Source organism: Miniopterus schreibersii, assembly GCF_964146895.1.
Source record: "Miniopterus schreibersii genome assembly, chromosome: 1".
Classification (NCBI taxonomy): Eukaryota; Metazoa; Chordata; class Mammalia; order Chiroptera; family Miniopteridae; genus Miniopterus; species Miniopterus schreibersii.
The window spans coordinates 135378161-135397478 of record NC_138101.1 but is presented as its reverse complement, the minus strand read 5'-3'; the positions used below and the strand labels follow the sequence as shown (position 1 = coordinate 135397478).

Sequence of the window (19318 nt, the reverse complement as noted above, 5' to 3'; positions counted from 1 at the left end):
TGACAGGCTCTGAACAACAGAAGGCTAAACAAGCTGGGGTGATGGTAGGAAGCATTAGTCACCCACCATGCAGTTCCTCCCGCTTGTGCTTGGGACGTTCTTTAAAAGAAAGACATCGAGTACTAAGTCTTTGACTTTGGACTCACGATGCTCGGTTATGGAAGAGTGGCCCACTACACATCTATACACCGATATACCTCCACTATATAGCTCTTCTTTGAAGATCTTAATCACTTTCAGGACAGCCCCTCAAAAGGTAGGAGCTGCTGCATTTGCACAGATCCTGCAATAGCAGGAAAATTTCCTGCGACGCTAGACAGGTGAATAAAGAAATTGCATTCGCTCCGAGGCAGGGGAAGGGGTCTTCTGCGAGTTAAGAATTTACATAATGTAACAGAAAACCAGTAAGTTCTGCAGACCTGTCAATGGAGATGCAAAGCTTGAGCTCTTCTTTTCCCACCGCCTCTAAACACTCTCCAGAAGCCTGTTCTTCTCTCCCAAAGACCCACAGAAATTACACCTAATACTGTATAACAATCTGCACACGCTTACCCCATGAGCTCCTATCCACCTTTGACTATTAAAATACAAAAACGCGAGCAAAAAAAAAAAGAAAAAACAAAAACCCTAACCTCTCACTTCTGAGTCCAAAGTATGGAGGAACCAAACGGAACTGGGGAGTTCTCCCTCCTCTGAAGGGACAAGGAGAACAAGGAGCTGCCTCAAACTCTGCACCACGCCCAGTAATGCACTGACAAGCCCGAAAACTCCTCGGCGGTCGGCGCAGATCCCTTCGCGGCTCTGGCGGCCCCCGCCCCGCGGCCCGGCTGCCGGCCTCACCCCCGGCGTCTCACAAAGGAGAATGGTTCAGTCCAGAGCATCACCCAGCACCTGATCCCTAACAACTGGCGGACGGGCAGGGGGCGGTGGATCGAGGAAGAGGATGAGTTATTGACACCAATTCTAAGAGCCTTAGCTTTTGCAAAGACCCTGGACCAGCGCTGAGGAGCGGGCATTAACGGGAAGCCTACCTGAACCAGTCCCGGCGCTTCCTTTCCAGCCAGCGTTTCAACTCACCCTTTCGGAGAACAAGGCGCCTTCCGGCGGAGCATGGCCAACCCTCGCCTCAATCTAGCTTGCTAGTAGTCCATTCTCGCGAGGCTCCGCCCACCTACGCTCCCTCCCACCAATGGCAGGGCCGACGCCCGGCCTCTTCCAGCAGGGTTGTGTGAGTGCCATCCAGGAAGTCTCTCGAGGGTGGGAGGTCCTAAAAGGCTCGGAAGGGTACGTAGGCAACCACGGATATGCCTGATTGAAAATAAAATCTGGCGGCAGCTCGTCTTGGAAGGCTCAGTTCACAGGCGTTCAGGCCTCTTGGCGTTTCTTTTTGCCCCCCGCCGTTGGGGGCGCTCTGAACTCAAACATTTAGTTACCTGTTTCTGGGAAGCCATCTTGGATCGGGCTGGTGCCTTGGGGCAGGGAGGAGGGAGAAACTGAAGCTCTGCTTGGCGTTCCGTCGGACTGCTCGGGTCCAGCTCTAACACTCTCCTTTATATAATCAGAATGTCCCTTAGTCATGATGGGGAGAAACTCTGGAATATTGCTGAATGTGGTTAGAAGCAACCACCACTCCCTCTCGTAGGAGTGAAGCGATCTTACCAAATCAAAGCAGCGAAGAGTTCTTAGAGGGTTTTCCTGGTTCCTGGAATAATCCTTTATAGTCACCTCACTCCTCAGGATATCAGCATAAGGCCAACAGAGGTTGTATATCTGTTCTAGTTGCTTCTAATCTTTATGCTTCACTTGCAAGTTTTCCAGTGTTCTGACTTTAACAGAGGACTAGGAGTCAGTTGCAAATGAACAAACAAGATTTAGGGAAGACTATATATTTTTAAATGGCCTAAATTCATCAGTAGAGCCAAACTACTTGTGAGTACAAATAGAGCAAATGATAGAAACCTTAAAAGACAAATTATATGTAAGGAGGAGGGCCATTAAGGGACAGCTTAAAAACATTGCCTGTAGAGAGTAATTTTCTAATAACTACTTAAATAGGAAAGGAAATACTTTAATTTCCCTTTTTATTGAATTTATTGGGCGACATTAACAAAATTATACAAGTTTCAGCTGCACAATTCCTCAACACATAGGAAATAATTTTATGGTGGCTAAAATTCTCTGGTGTTCAAAGAGATGTTCCTGTGTTTCCTAGTCTAAATCTCTACTTGCTACCAGAAGTTTTTGGTTTTTTTTTGAACTGGGGAGTGGAACTTTTCCAGATCATGAAAGGAATTTCTAAAGGAATGACATACTGTATTTGTATGGTCACACATGGTAGCTCAGAGACCCGTAAGGAGTTATACAAGTAAATATTTTACCACAGAAGTGATTAAGAGTTGGCCACATACATTTCCCTGTATATTGAACAAAGTCTGTTACCTAAATTCTCCCCTATCCTTGTATCAAATTTGAGGTGTTAAGATTTACTGGAACAATGTTTGTCTGTAAATGCATATATAGATACATTATCCTTCTGCTTAATTCATAATAAACTTGCTATCAAAGGAACCAGTTATAGGCATTATAGAAAGGAGAAAAGGTGTGCCTGGCCTAATAATTACTGCTATCTGCAATGATCTTTAATAGTATAATCTAGACTGCTATAAACAATATGGTTTCCAATGGTTTTGGCCTTCAAAAACCAATCAACACCCATATTATCTCATAACTACCATTCTTCATCAGCAGTGGGAGATCCATCTTCTATGATAATTCATGACCATTTCACTAGAACATCAGCAATGATCAAAACAGGTGATGAATTTGTCCAGATACTTTTGTTTCTCGTGCTTATCTTACAATTGGTGAAATATCCAAGTATAGAAGGTTATGAATGCTTTAGATACTAGAATTGGATGTAGGATTTTTTTTTTAAATCCTCACCTGAGGATATTTTTTCCATTGCTTTTCACAGTGGAAGGGGGAGAGAGAGATAGCAACATTGATGTGAGAGAGACACATCAATTAGTTGCCTCCCACTCAAGCTGACCAGGCTGGGGGATTGAGCCTGCAACGCAGGTACATGCCATTGGCTGGAATTGAACCAAGGACCCTTCATTTCAGTCCGCAGGCCGACACTAACCACTGAGCAAACCAGCTAGGGCAGGATGTAGGGTTTTTATTTATTTTTATTTTTTGAAAATATATCTACTGATTTCAGAGAGAGGCAGGGAGGAGAGAGAGAAACATCAGTGATGAGAGAGTCGTCATTGATCGGCCTCCTCCTGCACACCCCCTACCGGGGATCGAGCCCACAACCCGGGCATATGCCCTGACCCAGAATCGAACCATGATCTCCTGGGTCATAGGTTGATGCTCAACTGCTGCTGAGCCACGCCTGGCCAGGCCAGATGTAGAATTTTTAGATTAAAAAGATACGCTTCAGTCCGGCAGGGCATGGCTCAGCGGTTGAACATCAACCTAGGATCCAGGAGATCGTGGTTCAATTCTGGGTCAGGGCACATGCCCGGGTTGGGGGCTCGATCCCCGGTAGGGGGTGTGCAGGAGGCGGCCGATCAATGATGACTCTCTCATCATTGATGTTTCTCTCTCTCCTTCTCCCTTCCTCTCTCGAAAATAAAATAAAAATTTTTAAAGATAGGCTCCAAAATATCAAAATGGTATACTTTAATGGCTCTGAAAGCAGCAGCTCTAGGCAGAATGCTATCTTTGATCAATGCTCTGATACCTATAAACGCTAAAGACTTTTTTGGTTGGTAAAGAAAAACTGTACAGAAACTATAGTTATATTTACTTTAGTTTTGTCCCTGGTGTGAGGGTGCAGACTAACCCAAATTCAACAGCCTCAAATCCTTTTTGGAATGAGGCAGTATTTAAAACACAAAACAAAACAAAAGCATAATCAAAGCAATGCCCCAAATGTCTTCCAACTTCCTGTGGTGCAGTGTTAACTATTACTGCTACTACTGGGGGAAGAATCCACTGTGGAATGAATGTATTTCAAGGAGTACTTCTTCCAAAACCTTTGATACAAATTCCTAGAAGAAAGGTATCTACTTATGTTTGGGATACAATCAGAAATGACACATGTAATATGAGCAGCTTGGATACATGCATATATTTAATAATGAAAATTCACCACCAAAAAGAAATTAGAAAAATTCCCGAGACCTCAGTGCTGTGGAATAGCATGGGACACCAAGACAAAAAAGATACAGCAACTGACCCAGAAGGCTGAATGATGAGGGAAGCCAAAGCAAATTTAGCTAGGATAGTATTATATGCTTTTGAAAAGGAGAATGGCTGAAGAAGTGCCCACTTATGTGACTACTTAGAAACAGGCAGCCTTACTGTATGCTGCATAGAATGGAAGCAAAGAGCTAAGAAGGGAAAGAGAGGAGAGGGAGAAGAGCAATATAGAACCGAGGCTAAGCAGATGGAAGAGATTGAGATAGAGTTACAAAGAGATGACTCTAAGGCCTTTTGTTTCCTCTGAAGTCTAAAGTAGACCTGTTCCAAGTCTTTAAGTATGTCCAATAAATTCAATGATCACATAAATAGCACGAGGCTCTGTGAAGAAATGGTGGAAGGAGTGGTTTACAAAGTATACAGATAATGTGGTCCCTGCTCTCAAGGAGCTTACAACCTATGTGGGGAGACAAATTCCACACACAAAACAACTATAAAACATATTTACAAAGGAACATAAATACAAATAAATATACATATGAATAAACAACTAATGAAAGCTAAGGGGTACTGTGTCAATAATTGCTTAGAAGTCCCTAGGTCAGTCAAAGACGACTTTCTGGAGGAAAAAGTTTTGGACTTTGAGTATAATGTTAGCGGAGAGTAGGGCGTGTGCAAAGGCATAGAAGTGGAAGTAAATATGTTATGTCCAGTAAGTAAGCAGATTAGCTTGATTAAAAGAGTAAAAAGTCTCAATAGGTCTCGTTAAGAAGTAAGTGTGATGAAATAGTAGGGGTCTGTTTGGTGAGAGACACTGCAATGTTAGGTCTGGTCCCTAAAACAGAGTAAACAGGGAAAGATGTTTTCTTTAGGTAATGATAATAAGTGGCCACAGGTCAGGAGCAACTCCACTGCTCTCAAAAGTTTTGTAGTTACTCAAAGACAGGGAAACTAGTAATAGGATGGTAGAGAAGTATTCAGCATCCTTGAGCAGCTCAAGTAGAAAGAAGTGCCTTCTGTAAGAGCTCTTATGAAATGGCAAGAGGAAAAAGTCAATGAAACTCATAGACCGAGGATCGATCATCTAAAAGCTAGACAGGCCCCAGTAATCTCAAGTGCTCAAGCAGAATGTCCCAGACCCGTGTTACTGATTGATTCTTGGTGGGGAGCAGATTATGTATACTTCTAAAATAATTTATTTTTGAATTGCCGTGACAGTCAACTTTGATCCTAACATTTTAGAAATTAAAATAGGAGGATAAGAAGAGCCCTAATCTATAGGGAATGTTCATGTCCCTGAAGAAGGGACAGGTCAGTAAGGGCCCAAATTCTCCCCTGGTCTTTAAGTGGAGAGGCAAAACATCACACCTTGAAAAGAGGCTTTTCTCAGCCAAAGTAAGTAAGACCTCTTTCTTTAAGCCTATTGATCTGAAACTGTTCCAGGAAGGAAAAAAAGAGACCAGGCCAGATGTTCAGCAGCAGCCAGAGTTGGACTCTATGTCACCAGAGTTCCGCTGGGAGGTGCTGGGTGTCACTGATGTTGAAATACACTGTTGAGGACCGATCTTGATACCATTTGCCTGTAAAAGAAAAGCAGCAATAGTTCCCACCTCAGTGCTAAAGTAAATGGCAGAAAGGAGGGGATAAAAGGAGGAATCATTAATTACACTTTCTAGAAGCAGATGTTACCTTGGCAAGTGACCATGTGCCCTAACCAGACTGTTGTAGAACAATAATCTGTGACAGTGAAGATGAGATGACCAGCTGTATTGTAAGTACTATAAATGACTATAATACTTTTGTGCCCTCTTTTAAGAAGACTGCTATACTTAAAGTTCATAGCTATGTGCAGAATCCGAATGTGATTAGGAAAGAGTAGGAGCAGGCAAAAGAGTAGAAGTAGTATATTAGCATATAATTCTTTTCTGTTTTGCCCCAGAATTTGCTTTATATAAACGGCCCTGCTGAGCAATTAAGTATTACATCTCCCTCAAGCTCTGGAGTAGTGAAGAACTAAGGTTGAGAAGAAAACCTCCCATACTGTATACGCCTTTTAGTTGAAAACTAATGCTTCAACTAACAATCACTTGAAGCATTCTCAGACTTGAGAAAAATCAGAAAATGACAGGCTTTCATGCACCCACATAAAAACAACAACTATGAATTGGCATAGCTTCAAATAGTATGATGTTAGTGGATGTTTAAATTCTAGGGAGCTTCCTGTCCTCTTTAAGACAAAGCAAATTTAACTGTCAACCCCACCCTTTCGTACCTCATTGTGGACATCAAATACACCCTGCTGGATCTTCCTATATATTTCTTTGGCTGTGTTAATGAAGGCCTAAAGGAGACATAAATCGTATTATTAGGCTCAAGTTCAGGTACAGAAATTAGGAAAAGAGAATACAAATGTTATTCCTATTTGAATTTCTGAAGTGAATTAGAGTAAAAATGCAGAAGGTCCCCCAAAGTCCCTGTAAAAGCCATTGAGAGTAGTTTCATAAAGAAAAAAGGAATTATAAGGTATTTTGACACTGATCTAAGATGTTCCTAGGTTGGCATCCTCTACATATAAAACACACAGGCCCTCTTCTTAATTAGTTACTGAAGATACAGTAAACACCAGGCTGAGGAATGACTACACTAGAACCCATTAGACCCTCCAACTAAAGTAATTTAAAAGTAACAGTGGTATCTAATACAAACTTACAATCAATGTTACCCAAAGCAAAAGTAAAACCTTAGAAATCAGGGTAAAAGAAATAGGGCAATTCCCTTAAAGGGAGACATATAGTCACTCTGACCACAAGACATCCTTTCCTTACCCATGTCTCTGAATAAAAGAACAAAGATATGATGTAATCTCTGAAAAGCTTTCCCTACTTTTTTCCAAATAGTACCTCTTCAACATTGCAGGCTGTTTTGGCTGAAGTTTCCATGAATATAAGCCCATGCTCCCGAGCAAAGGCCTCTCCTTCTTCTCTCTTCACATCCCTGCGGGACTCTAAGTCACTGAAAGAGATTAATTGGAGAGAAAACTAAAATAAGATCCAAGTGAAAGAAGAAACTCTTATTCTAAAAGAATCCCATAGCTGTTTCAACTGTCAGTTAATCCATAAGGAATGTAGATCCTACATCATATTCTCCTTATATAGGGTTACTGACTTCTGTAGCCTTTTGGAAAACACTCTTCAGATCCATGACAGCTGCCGCATGGTTGTGGATAAAAACCTTACTCTATTACAGAAAAGGGAGTTTATAAGTATTCGGCAAGCCCCAGAGTTGTTCAAGGGTTATGCCCTATGCTGCTTTTAGGAATGAGATCCAGTGAGAGCAAAGAAAGGAAGATGAATGGGAAATTCCAGTTGTCAGAAAGGAGAAAAGTCAGATGTCCCATCCCATTGTGATGTGTGTCGTCTTCTTTTACTGGAATCAATCCACAAGGAGAAAGCCAGGAAAAAGAACACAGTTGCCTTAACTCTCACTAGTCTCATTATTAATGTGTATGAAAGCAGCCTGCCACCAGGTAAATGAAGGACTCAGAAAAAAATTAGGTGATATGGGAGTGGGGGAGTACAGCAAAGGACTGAGATAGGGAATAAAGAGTCACATGGAAAACTCTATGAAAGACAGGATAAAAAGCTATAAAACAAGGTAAGGACAGACTGTTTGATTTTTACTTTTCAAATTAGAAATTTTCATTTGGGAGACTTCTAGTTTGTCAACCATGAAAAAAAATCACTGTGTAAATCCATTAAAGAACAACAAATCTACAAAATATATATTTATTCATCAGCTGTGTACAGACCAGGAAAGAACTATCCATCTAAATATCAACACTCCGAAGTTGCTGTTCTAGTCCAGATGCTCCTCTAAGCTCCAGATCTGTTTGTCCATTGCCTGTTCATTTCCATTCTGATGTGTAAAAGGCACCTCAAACTAACACCAAAATGGAATCAATCTTTTCCTCCCAACCTGCTTCTGCTGCAGGCTTCCATATCTCAGTAACACCTTTCCCTCCTTCACTCCAAACACCCAATACATCCCACAGTGAGCTGCCTCCAAAACATACCTTAAAATCCTCATCCTCTCTCTCTCTCCATCATCATCACACTACTCCAAGCTGCCATTCTCTCTCACCTGGAGTACTGCAATTGGGATCCCACTTCAACCCTTGCTCCCCTCCAGAGAGATCTTTTAAAATCTGATCAAGCCACTTCTCTGCTTAAGACTCTTAAATGCTTCCCATTGTGTTTAGAATAAAATCCAAACTCCTTACTAAGGCCTGCAAGTGAAACGAGATCTGTCCCCTGCCTACTCAGCAACCCCTGCCTACCGGGCACCATTCCCCCAATTCAATCCAACCATACTAGGTTTCTTTCAATACTGTAACTTGCTCAGCTTCTTCCAGTTCAAGGCTTTCACATACTTTGTTCTCCCAATCTAATAATCTGGTTTTGTTTTTTTTTTAAATCCTCACATGAGGATATGTTCTTTGGGTTTTTTTTATTGATTTGAGAGAGAGTGGAAGAGGGAGAGAGAGAGAAACATTGATGTAAGAGAGAAACACTGACTGGTTGCCTCCCATGCTCACCCCAACCAGGAAGATTGAACTGCAACCTAGGTATGCCCTGACCAGGAATCAAACCTGAAACCTTTTGTGTGTGCAACAATGCTCCAACCAACTGAGCCACCTGGCCAAGGCTGGCTGGTTCTTTTTTGTTGTTGTTGTTTTAAGTATGTTTTTGCTGATTTCAGAGAGAGGAAGGGAGTGGAAGAGAGGGATAGAAACATCAATGATGAGAATCACCAATCAGCCGCCTCCTACATGCCCCACACAGGGGATCAAGCCTGCAACCCTGGCATGTGCCCAGACCAGGAATCCAACTGTGGCCTCCTACTTCATGGGCCAACGTTCAACCACTGAGCCACACTGATGGGCTATGCTACTGTCTTTGGTTCTTTTTTTTTAAGTCTCTGCCCACTGAACTCTTACCCATCTTTCAGATTCCAGCTTAAATATCACTCTTAATAAAAAATAGATATCTTTTTACTCCTTTATAGCAGCCTTTTTCCCCTTCACTGCATTTATCATAATTTATAATTAGTTATAAATAATTTATATTTAATATCTCTGTCCACACTAAACTCCATAGGAGCAGGGGCATGAGGTTTTTTGTTTTTTTCACCTTGTACACTCAAGATCTGGCACAGTGTCTAGGACGTAGTAGGTTTTACATAAAATTGACTGACCCAATAAATGAGTACAATTAGTCTGTGGCCAGTTCTCAAATGGTTCAACCTAGGGACTACTACAAACTCACAAGGGTGCCATAGGACACTTCAAATTTCCAAAGGGAACAAAAAAATGCTTAACATCAGAACACCACATGAATTACAAGCTTAAGATAGTTCACAGTGTCAACATTAATATCTTCATCTCTTTGTGAAGGTGAGTTTTTGGCAGCTGCTGTGATAAAAAGTACTGTGCAAAAATCAATTTGGAACAAGAAATGAGTGTGACAGTGTCCGATCTTGATTCCAAGGTCTGAGAGGTCTGAGAAGTTATGCAGTGTCAATAGGCGCATACAGGTTATTAATAATTATGGCTATTTAATAATAAAATTTTTAAAATTGTTTTCTTTTGTTTACGTTTTTCATTCCTTTCTTTTTCTTTTTTCCCTCAGCTGTTATTCCAGACACGATCCAAAGCAGAATTTTACCATCTTTTCTCTGGCCCTTATGGAGACTTACTTTACCCTTCTGTGTTAGCCTCTTAAAGCACTGCATATGTTTTTCATTTCTCAGTTACTAAGTTGTTATAACAAAAATACTTGTTATGTTGTTAGATCTAACTATTTAATAACAACTGTTAAGTATTTCTTTTGGCTTATGGGTGCTGTAGAAAACTTACTGAGAATAATAAGTGTTGGGGAAGATGTGGAGAAATTGGAACTCTTGTACATTGCTGGTAGAAATGTAAAATGGTATAAGCCATTATGGAAAACAGCATGGCAGTACCTCAAAAACATTAAGCACAGAATTACCATGAGATCCAGCAATTCTACTTCTGGGTATATATCCAAAAGAATAAAAAGTAGGGACCCAAACAGATATTTGTACACCCATGCTGATAACAGCACTATTCACAATAGCCAAAAGGTGGAAGCAACCCAAGTGCCCATTAATGGACGAATAGGTAAATAAAATGTGGTAAATACATTCAATGGAATACTATTCAGCTTTTAAAAAAAGGAAGGAGGGGGGAGGGATGGGTGGAGATGGAGGAGGGCATAGAGGGGATAAATGGTGATGAAAAAAAATAAATAAATAAATAAAAGGGAAATTCTGACACATGCTACAATATGGATGCACCTAGAGGACACTATGCTAAATGAAATAAGCCACAGTCAGCCCTGGCTGGGTAGCTCAGTTGGTTGGGAGTGTCATTCCAATACACCAAGGTTGTGGGTTCAATCCTGTCAGGGCACATGGAAGAAAATCAATGAATGCATAAACGGATGGAGCAGCAACCTGACGTTTCTCTCTCTCAAAATCAATAAAGATAAATAAGCCACAGTCACAAAAGGATAAATACTTTATGATTCCACTTATATGAGGTGCCTAGAGTAGTCAAACTCATAGAGAGAGAAAAAAGAATGGTAGTTGCTGGGGCTGGTGGGATGGAGAATGCGGAGTTAGTGTTTTACAGAAACAGAGTTTGAGAAGATAAAGTTTGGAGATGGATAGTGATGCTTACAGGTGAACATACTTAATGCCACTGAACTGTATACTTAAAAATGATTAAAACTGTACATTTTATGTTACATATATTTCACCACAATAATTTTTTTTTTTTTACTGAGATATTAAGAGCACCATAAACTAAAAAAGTTTGGGGACCAAGTCATTCAATGTCCATAGAGTACCCAGATGACTGTTGGTACTTATTATGTATTCAAATAAAATGTTACCTCTTATTCCCAATCAGCATGATAACCATGTTGGAACTAGAGTGCTGCCGAGCATCCTCTAACCATGAGGTCAGGTGGTTGAAGGTTTCACGCCTACAGCAGAAAAGTTTAGAAAGTGGGTCTGAGGCCCATTTCAAAATGCCAAAGAAATTCTAAATGTATGGGAAAAGGAGAAAAGATACATGTGCAAAGAAAAATATTAACGTGCCCTTCCTGTTTAGCATTCTGATTTTGAGAACAAAGAGAAGAGTCTCCCTCCAACCCACCAGATCTGACTCACCTTGTAATGTCGTACACCAGCAGTGCTCCAGCTGCTCCCCTGTAGTAGGAACGGGTGATAGAACGGAAGGATTCTTGCCCAGCCTTTTCCACCAACATGGTAACAAAAAAATCCCCCCAAAACAAGGTTATTTCCAGAGAAATGACTTGATCGCATGTCTTAATTGTTTAAAAAATTTCTATAAGAAAAAGGAATTAACAAAAGGAAATATGACCACCCAGGGAGAAATCCAGGTGGGAAACCAATATTTTTCAAAGGGAATGCAATTGATATTTTGGGTGGGTCAATTCTTCCTGTGAGACCACCTATCAGATTGCTGACTAAAACCCCTAGTTCCTAGTCACTAAATGCCAGTAGCACCCTATAGTCAGTGTGACAGTCAAAGACATTTCTATGTATTTCCCAATATCCCCTAGGAGGGAAAACTGGAAATAGGACTAGAAACTCAGTGTATATTGTATTGCCAATCCAAATATGATGTTGAACATATCACATTAACCTTTCTTTTCTGTTCCTATTCCTTTATCTGTAAAAAGGAAAATTATCATAGAATGCCAATACCCTAATGAAAGTTTCATTTCAGTGAGTCAATGCAAAATATTAGTCAGACACAAAGCACTTAAATTGGGCAGATGCTAATGACATTTAGTATTCCATTAATAAAGGTAGGACTACCAGAATGTCCCTTGCTGGGATCTTCCCATGGCAAAAAGAAATAAGGAACAGGGAAAGAAACCCAGGGCCCAGAATAGAGTTTTCCTTAAAAAAAAAAAAAAAAAAAAAAAAAAGTCAGCTGTTCACTTTCTAATTTCCAGTTGGGGTCAAGATACTAAATTTTATTTTAACTGAGCAATTTATTAATGCCTCCACATAATGGGTACTTTTGCTTTCCTGATGGGTTTTCCCCCTTCTTAGAAGAACCAAAAGTGTCTTTTAAATGATAGTATGAATATCCTAGGCATTAAATCTATTATATTAGGAAAGTTTTCACATTCTTGAAATCAAGTAATCTCATATCCCTACATAAAGACTGGGTGCCCTGGCCAGGTAGCTCAGTTGGTTACAGCATTGTCTCCATACACCAAGGTTGCAGGTTCCATCTCTAGTCAGGGCACATACAAGAGTCAACCAATGAATGCATAAATAAGTGGAACAACAAATCAATGTTTCTCTCTCTCTCTCTAAAATCAATTAATAAATTTAAAAAAATTAAAGATTGGGAAAGAAGGCTACCATTCATATTTTAAAGATGGGAAAACCAAAATGTGGCCATGAGAAAATAAATGGCTTTCTCATAGTATAATAATAACAACAGTGATGATACTAATAATAACATAAATGGAAAAAATGAGGTTCAAATCCGTAAGTTCAGTAACTGGGCAAAAGTTATAAAGTTTATAAATGCTGAGTCCATAGTTTAAACTTAGGATCTTAGTTCTTCCTAGCACAAAAGTTAGTTCTCTTGGTCATTATGTCATATAATCTAAACTCAGGTTTGAACATGAGAATTCCAGTACACTAATTCTAAGGCTACTTTTCCAACAACACTAAATCTCTTTCCATAAGAATCATACAAATGTTTTGTTCAGCTATATATATCTGTTAAAACATAAGAATCCAAAAATAATTCTGAAGAATTTGTTGGTAATATTAGTAATACTTTAAGATTTAAAACGTTTTCCAAGAACTCACTTAATGTTTTATTTATTCCCTAATAGTGTTTTTTAATATATTTTTATTGATTTTTTTAGAAAGAGAGGAAGGGAGAGAGAGAGAGAGAAACATCAATGTGAGAGAGAAACAACGATCAGTTGCCTCCTGTATAGCACCCCAACCAGGGACCAAACCGCAACCGGGGCATGTGCCCTGACTGGGAATCCAACTAGCAGCCTTTCAGTGCATGGGATGACACTCGACCAACTGAGGCACTCCGACCAGGGCCCCTAATAGTTAGTTTTATGTCTTAAATTGATTCCAGTTTTGCTTTTATCTCTTACTGACTTTTTCTCCTCTGTTGCTGAAAGACTCTTCTTTCCTGTAGTCTACCAGAAACTAACAGGGAGAGTTTGGTTGAATTATATGGTAGCATTTAACTTCAGCAGCTGAAAATACTTCCAGTGAGTCATCAGAAAATGCCTTTTAAAATCAAATCACTTTACTTCTTCATCTCAGTCCAGTTCATGAACCAAAGTTTGTGAGCCAATAAGCTAGAAAAAATGACTGGTTCAAGTTGGGCTGCCCTGCATCAGTCTGAGGTACCTCTGTCCATCCAAAGTAAAAAAATCTGAAGCAGCAAAGACTAAGATAGATGTTTGATAAAGAGAATTAACAGTTTTTCAGTTTCTCCCAAATGGAAGCATCACATTGCAGTTTTAAGATATATACTTGGAAGTATCAATTCCTACAGTCATATATGCTCATTTCCTAAGAATCAAAATGCATTCCAAAATAAAATAAAAATGAATTTGGGATTATTTAATATTTTATATTAGCTATAGTACAATGCCTCTTCAGTTAGAATGGTTATTTGGGCAACTATAGGAACAGAATGAAGAAAGATAAAAAGTAATATGGCTCTCTAAACCCTTATCAATAACCAGAACAGTGATGACAAAATATTCTGGGTAACTTGATCTCTTTTTAAAAATACTGGTGTGGCTCAGTTGGTTAGAGCGTTGTCCCGTAAACCAAAAAGTTGGAATTTGATTTCCAGTCAGGGAACATACCTAGTTTTCGGGTTTGATCCCCTGTCAGGGCACATACAAGAGGCAACCAGTTGATGTTTCTCTCACATTGATGTTTCTTTCTCTCTGTCTTCCCCTTTCCTTTCTCTCTAAAAATCAATAAACATATCCTGGGGTGAGGATTTAAAAAAAAAAGAACTAGTTCAGCTGCATCACAAGTGACTATCAGACCATGTGGTTCTTGAGGATCCTGTCAACAGAGCAGTGGCTTTCAACTTTCTTATCTTATGATCCACTATGTGTCATATTACCAATTACAGAAAAAAAGAAAAGCCAGCAAGCCAACGCTCACACACTCTTGTGACCATGACCATACCACTAACTGGCAGCTACTGGGTCTTCTGGCATCAAAAGATTCCGTTTTGGAAATGACAGAGGTTTAAGTTTAAAAGGCCAAATCTAGCTATTACCAGTCCTGACACCTACAGGTTTTTAACTCTTGGTCACCTCCTCAGAATCTGTCCTGTGGCCTCTTTAGGGGGCCAAATCTATCTTTGTGGGAAATACAAAAACCAGGGGATAATAAGAGGGAAGTTGCAACCCTTACTTGGATTAATAATTAATAGTAAAAAAGAACCTCTGGGCCCCAACAATAAAAAGAGAAGGGAATAAGTGGCAGCTGTCCAAGAAATACATGAAATTAACCTTGACAGGCTTTATTGGGAGAAAAAGGTTAGAGACAAAACTGGCCGAAAGAAGTAAGTCTCGAAGTTAAAGAGGTATCTAGCTAGTGCCACCACTATCAGGGATGTGAAGTGATTCATGTTCCTATAATTAGAGCAAGCCAATACGGTAAGATGAAAAATCTAATTAGAAGGACAAAAGGTTGCTAAAATGTTTGCAAATACAATCAACAAATGTACAGGAGAATATCATCACAGTTAAAAGCACCTGATCAATCAGTGCACCCAAAAGTGATAACCACCTTGGAGACCACCAGAAAAGGGCTCTGGGCACAAAGGGCCTAGAGCACCAAGTAACTACTTTTAAGACAGATTTCTTTGTGTGTTGGGGGATGTCGGGTGGGGGGAAGGAAAAGGGAGGAGAAAACTTGTGAACTGCTTCAGCTCTCAGTTCTGAGAAAATACAGAATCAAATAAGTAAATAAAAACAAAGAGATTTTAGCTGAACATTAGAAACTATGTGGTAGCTCCCTTTAACTTAAAATAGAGACTAGAATATTCTTCTTAGGGAAAATAAAAGTACAAACCAAATGAGATAATGCACACGAAAGCAATTTATCTGGATAAAATTACACTAAGTCAAGCTAAATTTTGGCAGTACTACATTTGTCAAGTTTAAAAATATGCATAACCCTAGACAAAGAATTTCCATTTTGGGGCAGGTATTCCACAAAATCCTCAAACATGTGCATGAAGATGTAGTAAGTAAGAATGAACAATGAAACCTGGCAATTCTGGTAAAACATTGGAAACCACCTACATTTCCATCAATGGGCAGACGGTTAAATTAATTATGGTACAGACATTCTATGATTAAAAGAATGAGGTAGATCTATATGTATTGACACGCAAAAGTCTCCACAACATAGAGATTGCTAAAAATAAATAAATAACTAAGTAACAAAGCAGGTCTACTTTGTCACAATTCTAAAAACTAACAAAAACAATACTACGACCATATATTTGTCTATGTTTTTATTTCTGTGTCTAAATAGAGAAAAAGTCTGAATCATTAATAGTAGTTTATTCTGACCAAGTAGAAACCAACATTGGGAGGGAAAAAGGTTTATGTGTATAAAAGTAACATTCACTTCTTACTATATACACTTGTATTGTTGGCTTTTATTTTTACTAGAACAAACGTATATATTACTTGGGTAACAAAAATTTTAAAGTATGGCACTCAGGATTTGTAACTGTAACAGAGGGAAGTGAAAGCTTTCCTATCTCTTTGATTTCACTTCCCCCCTACTCTCATTTCCACCATTAGCCCACAAAGCCCTTTTCCCCTGCATCAGCCTTTAGTGCTATATTTGTATCTTGGTTACAGGCTAAATTATTTTCTCCTCTCTCACCGTATCCCAGATTTGCAGTTTGATTTGTTTTCCATCAATGTTGACCATACGGGCTCCAAACTCCACACCTGTCAGTGAAAACCAAGAGAAAGAATGTGATTCTCCGAAACAGCCATGCCGAGCCTGCTTTTCTTCAATATGCTAATGATTGCCCCCTCAGTGCCACTAAGCAGGTTATCACTGCCTATTTGCTCCAATTAATTTTGTGTACCTTAAAGTTTCATTTCTTTTCTAAAATTAAAAACTGTTCTAGGTGATAATAACCTCAGGAATGTAACCAAAGAGCAGACATGGGGACAAAATGAATTAAGAAGTAGAAAAGGTGAATAAATTTTTAGCAATATTAGTTAATGCTTAAATTTCATTATGTAATGTTTAAATTTGTAATTTTTAAAAACTTGTAAAAATTTTGAAAATATTTCCTAGCATTTTCTCAAAATCACTTTTTAGTCCTCTACATAAAACAATATTTCTATTTTTGCAATTCTGGAATTTTTTGTTTGAAAAAAGAGGCTATCTAAGAAATAGGTTCTCAAGAATGATACATTTTAGACCTCCAAAAATTCCCAGAGTTCATTGGAAAATAGCTTTCCTCATAGAAGTATGGAAACTGACAGTCTGAATAAAGGTTTTAGTTTACCTGGCATTCATCTTTCAAGATAATGACAAGACAAGACTTAAAAATCACAGGTAGCTTACACTAAAATCACTTGATCATAAGTCAATTTGTCCTATTTTTATAAGTACTTAAGAAATTCTGATTTCCAAGTAAGAAAGAGCAATACTCTAGCTTCTGCTAATGGGCTAATATCCTCCTATTCAGATCCCAACCACAAATATACCTGGAATATCTCTCTCAACGTTAAGGTGCTGCATTTGATAAGATTAAAAAAACAGTTCCTTATTACTCTAGACTGCTTCATCAAGAATAGTGATAGCTACTAAAAAAAATTCCCTTGTTTTTTTTTTCCTTTCTGGAAAACAGGAATGGAATTTCAATAGGGAAGAATTAAAAAATAAAACTTAGTCTCCTTTTATGCAACTTTCCTAGTTATGCACTCAGAGATCCTTTTATTTTGCACATATTTTCTATCCAACTGCCTTGTTTATTTGGGTACAGAGGACTGAATTTATCTTGATGCAGAGGAAAGAATCAGAGCCCATAATGACTCCGGGGGAAACTTGATTGATCACATCATCCCTCTGATTTAAAACTTGTCATTTACTCCTATTACCTTCAGATATTTCAAAACTTGGTCCCTAATTTATTCTCTAGCTTTAATTTTTACTCTCCACTTCAAACTCTATGCTCCAGCCATATTAAACTACTTTTCTGTTTTCCGAAGGTAGCCTGATCACTGTCATTCCTGAGCCTTTGCACATATTATTATTCCCTCTTGCCCTGATCACTTTTCCCTAATCTCTACAACCCCTCTGCCTAGCTAGCTAACTCCTGCTCATTCTACAATTTCCAGCTTTTCCTGATAGAGGTGGCAGTCTGTCCTCCCCTTTCACAATAGGAATTTACTTGTCACTACACTGTATCTACGTACCCCCAGCCCTACCTCCTACACTGGAAAACTGTAAGCTACTTAAAGGCAGCCAATATTTGCCTTGTTAAGCACTGTATCATTAGCACCTGTCACAGCGTGGGTGTTCACTTCATTTTCATTTCCAAAAATATTTTCCTGTTGATACTATCAAGTCCTTCTGTAACCACATTAGTTATTTGGCTCTGAATAAGTCCTTTGGAAGCAATAGTAGCTCCAGATTTCCATAATGTGGGGCTTGGAGGTGGCAATATGGTAAGGAATGGGAGTCAGGAATTTTATTCAGAAACTGCATTTGCATGGCAAGAAGGCCAGTTTTATACATTTCTTTGTCTGGGCTGAAGTTATGCAGATAATGGGGAAGGGGCTGCTAAGGCCCCAGCAGGCCATGCCTTATCACAAATGTGTGGAAGATATTTATACTTTCCAGGATCACCAGTGTATTTTTGGAACTGTAGCATACTCTTTTTAAGTTATTAGTTTCATCTACCTTTTAATTTTAAGTCTGGGATGGTCTTCAAATTGTTTCTTCCTTTCAAACACACGAGAAAACTACATACTGGTAATTGCTTTTCAAAACATAAGTGAGGCTAGCCCTAATTTCCCGCAAAATTTGTTTTTAAATAAGTAGTTACCCTTTCGTGGGACTTTCCATAAACAGTCAAATTGTATTTGGGGGGAAAAAACCCTACAGCAACTAATTCATACCTCACGCTCATTTCTAAAGCTACCTTTCAATTATTTACTCCCCATTACACTACTGCCCAGTTTTAGCATTTGATTGGTCAGTGTTCATTTAACATAACTTTAGTTAAAAAGAAGGGAGAGCTAACTTTTTACTTCAAACCCTGAAGGCAGCTAACTTTAGCCAGTCAGGTTTCATGATCTGTTCCGAGGCAGGCACTCACCTATTGTGAGGTCGTGGACAGGCTGGAACCGCTTGTCTGTAAACTGCAGGAGGAGACATGACTTCCCCACACCTAAAAGAGGAGGCGGCACGTTCTACAGTTCACGCCGCTGGGGAGCAGTCCCGACTCTCGGCGTCCGGAACAGGGGAGGGGGGAGCCCCGAGCCCCGCCCCCGCCCGCTCTTCACTTAACCGCCCAGCCTACTAAGTGAGCCCCGCCCCCACGACCTTATTTGGGAGCTTGGGCAACCCGGCCCCAGCAATCAGGGCAGTCGCCCGGCGGTTACCTGTGTCCCCGATGATAATGTATTTGAAGAGATAAGCATAAGTCATGGTCCTGTTTCCTCCGGATTCCGGGTCGGCCCGACTTCAACAGCCACTTACCTCCGGCCTCTCTAGCCACTCAATCCGCCCATCTCCGGCCCCTCTAGCTCAGATCACGTCTCTATTGTTTCCCTCAGAAATCCTCTCTGGGTCGGAGCGACGGTAACACTCAGACACCGCCTCCAGGAACGTCTCTCACACACCTACGTGCCATTATCCCACCAAGCTCCAGGGGGCGATAGCTAGCCTTTCCGTCCGCTGGGCCTTCCCGGGACGCACTCGCCACAACCCC

The 19318-nt window shown here is 39.8% G+C and overlaps 2 protein-coding genes across 10 annotated transcripts in view; both read right to left on the bottom strand.

Moving 5' to 3' along the window:
• CHD8 (chromodomain helicase DNA binding protein 8) overlaps positions 1–1452 on the bottom strand; it is a 59022-nt gene extending 57570 nt beyond the window's left edge. For 5 of the 8 annotated variants that reach the window (XM_081142402.1, XM_081142401.1, XM_081142403.1 and 2 more), the window contains exon 1: positions 1032–1139. The gene's annotated coding sequence lies outside the window, so the exon portion shown is untranslated. Of the gene's footprint in view, positions 1–1031; positions 1140–1433 lie in introns of those variants that run through there. The other 3 variants (XM_081142404.1, XM_081142400.1, XM_081142407.1) reach the window with 3 other exon arrangements.
• A 2676-nt stretch (positions 1453–4128) lies between these two features.
• RAB2B (RAB2B, member RAS oncogene family) lies at positions 4129–19318 on the bottom strand. 2 transcript variants are annotated; one of them, XM_081142912.1, is made up of 8 exons: positions 18990–19318; positions 18704–18775; positions 16246–16313; positions 11464–11546; positions 11184–11276; positions 7110–7221; positions 6482–6550; positions 4129–5789 (listed from the first exon to the last, which is right to left on the bottom strand). In XM_081142912.1, exons 1-8 carry the CDS (start codon positions 19033–19035, stop codon positions 5682–5684), a joined length of 651 nt encoding a protein of 216 aa, XP_080999038.1. In that variant the 5' UTR covers positions 19036–19318; the 3' UTR covers positions 4129–5681. The 2 variants fall into 2 exon arrangements, with proteins under 2 accessions (XP_080999038.1, XP_080999039.1); XM_081142913.1 differs by lacking the exon at positions 11184–11276 and having other exon boundaries at positions 18990–19298.

Coding starts and splice junctions, on each gene's coding strand:
- RAB2B (XM_081142912.1), bottom strand. CDS start 19,035: ATGACTTATGCTTATCTCTTCAAATACATTATCATCGGGGACACAG. Junction 11,277..11,463: donor CTGGTGTACGACATTACAAG/GTGAGTCAGATC, acceptor TTTCTGCTGTAG/GCGTGAAACCTTCAACCACC. Junction 6,551..7,109: donor CAGCCTGCAATGTTGAAGAG/GTACTATTTGGA, acceptor TGTCTCCTTTAG/GCCTTCATTAACACAGCCAA.